At 47.3% G+C, this 8,908-nt stretch overlaps 1 protein-coding gene across 1 annotated transcript; it reads left to right on the top strand.

Moving 5' to 3' along the window:
• The first annotated feature begins 1,272 nt into the window (after nucleotides 1–1,272).
• LOC106749286 lies at nucleotides 1,273–8,908 on the top strand. Its single transcript, XM_014628597.1, has 4 exons — nucleotides 1,273–1,826; nucleotides 5,336–5,508; nucleotides 6,323–6,582; nucleotides 7,870–8,908. Exons 2-4 carry the CDS (start codon nucleotides 5,341–5,343, stop codon nucleotides 7,970–7,972), a joined length of 531 nt encoding a protein of 176 aa, XP_014484083.1. The 5' UTR covers nucleotides 1,273–1,826; nucleotides 5,336–5,340; the 3' UTR covers nucleotides 7,973–8,908.

The raw sequence follows: 8,908 nt of genomic DNA, 5'->3' as shown, positions 1-8,908 counted from the left end.
TATATATATATATATATATATATATATATATACGGTTACACGCGGAGCCATAATCTGCAACTACGATAGACACGACGTTCCGTTTGCGCGGACCGACCGACAATTATTATGAAAGTTTCATCACGACACTTTGTCCGAAATCTATCTTGTAATGCGAGCGAGCCCCTCGTGCGTAACGTGCCGCGAGCGGAGTGTCCCCCCTCGCGTCGTTTCTGCCGCGCGGAACGAGCTGGTGGTAGAAGAGGTCTCGGTAACGGTCGATCGATCATCGCGACTCGTCGTCGTCGTCGTCTCCCGACGTTGCCGTTACGCGCGAGAACACACGGGCGGTATATACCTTGTATGTGATTCTACATTAAAACAAAACTGTAAGCAAAAGTCAGCTCTATCGCTATTTTAAACTTTCAGAGTTTAATAAAACGTTTTCACTAACAATAAGCTGTCTTGTATGTGTGTGTGTGTGTGAGAATCATTCCCGTTCTGCTGTATTCGCCAAAATCCCAGCATCGAGAGCGCCCACAGAGGAAATAAATTTTGATAGAACGGCAAGTATTTGTCAATGTAGTGACAGCAAAAAAAAAATTGTTTGGACAGCAGAAAGATTTGTTAGAATATTAATTGTCATTCGCTGGATATACGGACAATTAATATCCTTAACGACTCTTTCTGCCGTCCAAACGAATTTTTCGCTGTCTGAGCAAATTTTTTTTACTGCCACTATATTGATATTGAAACATTGCTATTGTAGCAGAATTTGTTTTCTCCGTGCCTATTCGATTCGTACGTCATCGAGGAAGGTACGCGTAAGAAACATTTTGCGCTTGCGTTAAAATCGGTTGTGGCAAAAATTTCTGCGTTAAATTTTCAACGCATCCGTGCGTTAATTTAACATATCGCGTTATCTCAATATTTTCTGTCAAGTTGATATTCAACATGCGCAAGTGTTAAAATAACACATATTGTACTTGAGTGTCGATTAAAATATTACAGATATTAATTTCGCGTTAATTTTTCACGTAATATTCGCGTCGCTCTTCAACGTATTCGCTCTGTGTTAGATTAACGCGAAAATTTGTGTATGGATCGTTTGAGACACGCGAAATGTGTCAAATTTGACGCAAAATTTTTTACCGTGTAGGAAGAACGCGGTATTGGCTTTTCATGATTTTCCGAATCAGAGAATAGAATAATTTTGCAATCGGGACCGCTAACAGTCCGGCAACTTGCGCCACATCTCGGATCGAATTCTCCGAATTTGACGCGATCTCAAGTTTCAGCACGCGTGCTTTCTCATTTCCTGTTTCCCCTCTCCCTTCCGGCAGGATCTTTAGGAGCCCGTGCTCTTGAAGAGTACGTCGCGATCGTTTGTTTTGGAAAAGGCCGGAGGACGTCATCTCGGAAATGGTAAATGCATGCGCGCGCAATGCGAGCTCGACGCACCAGGTGGTCGTCGGTGCGACGATACTTTTAGCACAGGCCTGGTGGGCGGCTGTGTAGGGTAGTTTATCGACCAGGATACGAATCTCAAAAGGTTCAGTAGTCGCGGGACCACCACCCCGTCAAAACGGTTTCAGCTGAGCGTGCTTTACGGGCTTTACGGTGCTCTCATTTCCTCCCACCCCCGCTCGTCGTTCGTTCCGCTTCTTTCGCCTCGCGCTCTTTCTTTTCACCGCTTTCCACCTATCCGGTATTTTCCCAAGTGCAGCAGCAGCAGCAGCAACTCCCCGTGGTGAAACACGACGAAGCTAGGAGGCTCTTCGTAGTCTCTCTCTCTCTCTCTCTCTCTCTCTTTCTCTTACGTTCCAGCAGGATTTCCAGCTAACCAGGTAAGTCGAATACGACGACAAGACAAGACAAGAAGGGTGAAACGAAGGCAATTTCTCCTTTTTTCGCGCAATAACGAACGATTGATCTCTCTCCTCCGCCGGAAAATGCGTTCTCCGGTATCCTCGGTGACATGTATCTCTCTCTCTCTCTCTCTCTCTCTCGCGTAGCAGTCATTGCAAGCTCGTGCTCGGGGAAGCGAGTGAAATTTTCCCCGTAATTTTCCACATTCACGAGCCGCATCCACCTGCAATTTTTCATTTTTCGGAATGCAAATGGTGAGAAAGAGAGAGAGAGAGAGAGAGAAACCCGCACCAACACCGCCAAACATCGCGAGCTCGGTTGCCATCGTTCGTTATTTCCCCGTTGCTCTTCTCTCTCGCGGATGAACAAATATGGGGCAACAGAACGTCTCGTTAGCGGGTAATTCGCCCTACTACGTTTTCGCGTTTAATATTACACCGGTGTGTACAATCATCTCGGTTGGCTGTGTGTTCCCTCCGTGGATGTGCCGCGAGAAATTTCGGTTTACCGATTAACGAGACTCAAACACACTTGCCTTAATTTGCTCAGGGACGCGTTCGATATAGAATATCCGACTCAGTGTTTGAACGCTTATCGGTAAAGCGTGAAATTCCCCTTGGATGTTACATGTGCAATGGTGACCCATTTATCGATCTTCCGAGATTTTAGTGCAACACACATACATCTGGCATCATTCGCGTTATACCGGCTAGTAGAGCTGAGATTTCGATCAGTTGCAGGGCAAAATCGAGCGTCGAGTGTCAAGAGATCCGACACGCATAGAAAGTCATGTTTTCGAGCCCGGCTCGAATTGAGAAAAGCTCGTGAATCTCGTTATTATCTCCGTGAGATATGCACCCCGGAAAGGGGCAGTGTACGGATTTGTTATCTCGTCTGTCGACAAATATAAATACCGCTTTCCGTTTCTCGCGGACGGCTATATTTCCTTCTCCCTCGCGAGTGGCTGCTAAGGCTAATGAAATCGCGATAGGAATGGACACACGGCCATATGGCGTGCACTAACCTCGATTATCGGAAACTGTTATAGCTATTTTTCTGGAGCACAGCCAAACGGAATATCAACGGTAACCAGGCGCGAGTCAATGCACGAAAAGTGTAGGTCGTTGCCATAAATTAATCGCCTCCCTTGTTTTCGTCGGCCGGGTCTCACGGCAATGCGGTCGACGGTTCTCCGGTCTTTCCGGGCGAACCACGTAGCCCCGGATAGCCTCCGACCGGCCAGGCAAATTGCGTCGCGAAAGGTCGAACAATAAGAAAGAGAAAGGCAGGCATCATTCTCGTCACGTCGTTCTTCCCGAAATTTGCGATTCGCCGCTCTCGCCGTGATATCGCCCAACGAGTAGAACGGCCCACGAGTTGGTATCTTCCGCGAAAGGGTGAACCACCTCGGTGGTAGCGTCGCACTTTACCCTCCAACGCCGAATTGCATGCGCGCCGAACACGCGTGTCCAACGCCGTCCGACATGAATAATAATCGCGAACGGACGGCGAGGAAATACGGGATTTTCGAAATCGAGCATAATGCGGAATCGTACGCAGAGAACAAACAGTCCTAAATCAATGATAGGTACTCTCATGTGCAAGCGAGAATATTCTTGGAAGATCCTCAGTCTTGAATCGAGTGCAAGTAACATTTGCATCAATACGCAAAACCGATCCAAGTAAGATTACAAATCTTTCAAGAAGATTATAATGTTCTCGTTTATATACAAAAATATCTATCATTGATTTAAGATTGATTTTTTTCCATGTAAATTCTCCTTCTCGAATATACGCGAAAAATATCGCATATACAATATTTTACGACTTCGTTCACAATGTTTTTTTTCGCATAATCTGACCCTACTAAATATGCGATGTTCACCGCATACGAATTACTCGTGATAATTCAAATTTGGCCGCGAAATGCGATATTGACACTCGTGAAGTATCGTATGTAACATCTTTCACATATTCTCGAGAATAAGGGCCTTATTACGGACGTATGGTATCCTTTTAATTCGGAGTCCCGTTTTTCTGTCGTCGAAGCTGAAAAAGGCATGTACGGTGTTCGATACGCGTGCAGAATGGGGTCCCCGGGGGGGGTGGAGGACGAGTTGATATCCTCGCTCTTTCCTCTCCTCCTTATGCTCCTCCTTAGCGCGTATCCGGCCAGGATTTTGGCAGAAATCCAGGCTACAAGATAGTAGTGTAATACTAGTTGCACATTCATGCGCCTATAACTGGCCTACTCTCTCTCTCTCTCTCTCTCCACGATGCACGTGGAGCCGCAACCATGACATCGAGGAATCAGGCCACTGTTCCACTTTACGCCTTTCTAAAGCGATAAAGGTTATCCGTTTATTATGCACATATTTCACCGGCGCGATTCGGCATTGCAAATCGAAATCTTGGCGCTCCTCGCGGCCCAGCGAGGGTCGCGGCGACGTTGGCCGCGTTGGCGGCTATTAACTCCGCTAAGTTATCTCGCGGGCTGAACGAAGGGAAGGGGAGGGAGACCGAGGAAGGAGATATATATTAATCATATTAAAATCGGGTCTTTCTCTCTTTCTCTCGCATGCCGGTCGCGCTGAATTATACGAGAGCCGGAGAATGGCGTGTTTTTCTGCTTCGCTCTTATTCCCCCCCCTCCGACCCTCTCCGGCCCCGCTGTAAACGCAAAACGCGCGGTCACGCGAGATCACATTTATCGTTAACGCGTATCGACGCGGGGGAAAGGAGAACCGGAGGGGTAGGGAAGGAGGGAAAGAAGGAAGAGGAGGCAAGGAAAGGAGGGAGGGAGACGAATTTCGGATTATACAAGAGGGTGGTGGCGGTCTACCCGTTTGTACTCATGCGACCAACGACGACGACGACGTCGGTCGGTTTTTTAGCCGGTGTGTATACCTGCACCCTGCGCTAGCACTTCGGTTGTTCGATAATCGAGGTACAAAGGCCATCGCCCCCGAGAACATATCTAGGCCACCGACACCACCGCCGAGTTTGCCGAGTAATCGCCTCCACCATTGCACATCCGGCCACTAAAACACACACCGAAGGAGAACGGTCGGTGCGCCAATTCGAGCGTCGCGATCCGCGACGCACGAAGGACAGGCTGGGAGACGTCCCGCGTCGAATCTCACACGCGGCTGCCTGCCACGATCCAACGGGAAACACGTTCTTTTTCTCTCGCGCGCGAGATGGATATCGCCACGTGAATTACGGCGACGCGAATTAATGCTCGATGCGCGCGAGAAGCCTCGTAATTGGAGAACTGTGTCGCGTGCATTAATTTTTTACCGGCTGTCCCGATGTTATCTGACTAATTGGCGCCCCCCTCGCGCGTTCAATTACATCACACCTGGCGGAGCGAAGTCGACGACGAATTGACAGAGAGAGAGAGAGAGAGAGAGAGAGAGAGAGAGATAAAGAAGAGGGAGAGAAACGGAAACGAAGTTAAACCTTGTTTGTTCCGTACCCCCGGCAGGCAAGATGATTACGGCGTTACCGGTGCCCACGGTGAAGGTCTTCCACAAAACGTATTACCAGGAGAAGAGCTCGAGAGCGGGCAACAGCCAGCCGGGGAGCCCTTTGGCGGAGAGCGAGGCGGTACTGGCTATGATAGACAAGGAACCACCGGAGTACTACTTCTGCGGAAAGGTAAACAGTGTGCTCGGCCACCTTCGGCTACTGCGCACAGAAAATATTGTAGTAAGGATTATTACAAAAGTTAATGCTGGATTACACCGGAATTATTGCCGAAATTATTACGCATGTTGTAATCAAGGATGTTTGCGCAGAAGAGAATCCATCTAATAAAGTCGATTTTTGTGAAGAAAATTCGATTTTCTAAAAAATTGAATAAAAAACGAACATTTCTAGTTGTAATCTTTGATGTAATACACTGAGAGAAAGATTCCTTCATATTTAATCAATTTTATCGCATCCAAACAAATTTCATCATTGGTATGCTCCAACAAAACTAATGTTTCGATTAACAAGTACGATTGTTAGGCTTTTCAACGAATGTGTATCTCTGTCTTAAATAAAAAATTTGTCTGCAACGACAGATCATTTTCTTGTAAAGAAAGTGTTTGTTTCATTTTACACGTTTACTGTATCCAAGTAATATTTTATTTAGTTAAAAGATATTATTTCAAATAATAGCGTTCTTTCTGTTGAATAATAGTTTTCTTGAATGAGACAGTAAAATTTTCACTCGAACAAATATTTTGTATATATTTCTATGAAGCAAATTTTAGTCAAATAAATCGAAATATTAAATCTGAAGAAACCTTTTTCTCTGTGTACATACACATGACACACATTGTTGAAGATTACAAGAGACATAATTTTAATCATAATTCCGTTATGGTTCGGCATTACGAAATTTTGTAATTCTTCCACTGCAATCTTTTCCCCGGTACTTCCCCCGCAACCCTCGCCAATCAACTCGAATTACATTGAACCGCAGGTAAACTCGCTGTACGTCGTGGTCGGCTCGTTGCTGTTGGGAGCGGTGGTGCTGGTGGTCGGCCTGGTTCAGCTCGCGCCGGGTGCGGAGGCCGCACAGAACTCGGCGGCCTTGATCGCCACTGGCAGCGGCCTCCTGGTGATCGGTCTGTTCCTCGCACCACTGAGGGCCGTTTGCATCAGGAGACAGAGCGCGGCGCAGAAAGATGGCACTCATCAACGGAGCGTCACCAGCATAGACATGCTTCTAGCACAGCACAGGTAAAGCGACCGACCGATCGATCGTGTCGGGGTCGGGATCTACCGTTCGTGAGCATGGCAGAGAAAGAAAGACAGACAGACAGAGGTATATCCGCTCCTCCAAAGAAAAAAGGCCAATGTTCAATGTCTCTCTATCTCTCTCTCTCTCTCTCTCTCTTCCTCCGTCTTTCTTTGGTTGTAGGGAAGTTTTAGAGTGTGTGAATATTTCAGGACCCGAACGGAGGTTTTCCCTCTGTGGATCTTTTTCTTTAATCGCTGCGGTTTTGTAGCCACACAGAGAGAGATTTCTCGGTGAATAATACATCATATTGACAGTAAAATTTTCACCGTGCTCGTGCGCGGAGAAAATAAATTGTTCGCATGGCAAATTCTATTTGCCGCCGCGGCAAAATCTGTCGGTATGTTACTGTACGGATAACAAAACGAGTGGTTAACAATACTAATTGCCGTTTGCTGAATTATTTTGCTGAATCTACAAATTCCTTTGATGCAAGAACGAATTGATAAAAGTAGGACCATTTCGTTCTAACAACGTTAATTAACGTGTCCTAAGAACAAATTCACTCAGCGGACTATTTTCTATCCTGGCAACGAAACTGGCTCTGCTCTAATTATAAATAATTCGCTAATTTGGTTATGCCAACCGCGTTTTACTGCTGTCGCAACGGATACGCAGTAGCAACGATGTGGCTTCGCTGTAATACAAAAATCATTTTTCTCCGTGTATCGTGCGATTTAACGATACGTCTGCTAAAGTAGTTCAACATTTGTACGTCACAAAAATCCATTCATCCAGATATCTTGCTCGGTCTGAAGATGCGAAATGTACACACGGAGGAAACAAATTTGCTAGAACAACAAATTGTTTGTTAACATAGTGACAGCAAAAAAAACTTGTTCGGACAGCAGAAAGACTTGTTAAGAATATTAATTGCTATTTGCTGGATATACGGACAGCAAAATAATTTGGTTATGCCAGCTAAATTTTATCGCTGTCGCAACGACGTTTTGCTACAACAGCAAAATTCTTTTTTTCCGTCTAACAAATTTTTCTGCCGTCACTGTATTAACAAACAATTTGCTGTTCTAACAAAACTTGCTCAGCATTGCGAAGATGTCCCGATCGTAAATTGAATTCGCGGTGCTTCCGGTTTTTACGAATGCCGAGTGAAGCGGGGGATTTCGAAGCTGAAGGGAAACCGAGCATCGGCCCCTTCCGAATTGCGGATTGTTCGGTCTCACAATCTACCGCATATTCCACCGTAATTCTTCGTTCCTCTCGAACAGGGACTTCACCGTCCTGACGCCGGACGAGCTCGAGGACCTGGTGGGTCGATCTACGTCCAACCAGGAGAACAAGCAGCCTCACAAGCAGGGCCACAACACCTAGGTATCGTTTGCCTCGAGGAAGGCGCTGCCTTTGTCGTCACCATGCTCGAGTACGTCACAACCATTGTCCAACACATCGCCAGGAACATGTTCCTCCATTCTGTACACGCATCGCTACGATTCGCGCGAGCATAGTTTGGTTTAATCGATGTGCACTCGTCATTCTTGCGAATGGCAATGGCATTCGGCGCACTTTGTAAAACGACACGCACACCGCCACGATGGAGACGCGACGAGGGCGCGCGCGTATCATCGTCGTCATTCAGCGCTCCTTGCTTCTTCGCGATCGGGGCCCGGAAGTAGGTGCAATTCGTCGACGTAAGGAAAGTAGCCGACATCAACGCCGATGTAGATCTTCATCCATCCCTCCCCCCCTCTCCCGTCATCCCCCGTCGTCGGGGTTTCACCGACGACACAGTCTAATTACACCGCTTCTGCGCGAAACTCGGTTTCTCCCACGAGACACATTCGTTCGCTCGAGAAACGACGACCGGATAGCAGCAGCTTCTTTGACTTGAACACACTCGACGACTTCCTTGCCTCGCGCAGCATCATGAACAAGGGGACCTAAACGATGTTTGATTAAGCGGCAATCGGGGCGCCGGTTCGTTCATCCCCTCGCTCGCCGGCTTCGGGAGCTGCGCGAAACGGCACTCCTCGCGACTCTTCTAAATCGAGTCGACGACGAAAATAATGCGTGCAGCAACCATGAACCTTGGTCGCCTCAGGAGGCGCGCAATGCGGGCTCCGTAACGGAGATCGGTGTCGAAAGGCGCGGCGAAACGCGCGCGGAAAATGGAAGCGGTGTCCGTTTCCGCGCGGAAAAACACGGACGACGAAGCCGGGCTACGGCGAGGCGGTTTCGCAACGAATCCCCGCGCATCCGTAAAACGAATGACAAGTAACATAACACAGCGCACGCGAATAAGTCTATTTG

This window comes from Dinoponera quadriceps, unplaced genomic scaffold, assembly GCF_001313825.1.
Source record: "Dinoponera quadriceps isolate SergipeBrazil2010 unplaced genomic scaffold, ASM131382v1 scaffold2952, whole genome shotgun sequence".
In the NCBI taxonomy this organism is placed as follows: domain Eukaryota; kingdom Metazoa; phylum Arthropoda; class Insecta; order Hymenoptera; family Formicidae; genus Dinoponera; species Dinoponera quadriceps.
The sequence above is the reverse complement of the archived record's forward strand: the minus strand, read 5'-3'. Positions and strand labels throughout refer to the sequence as shown.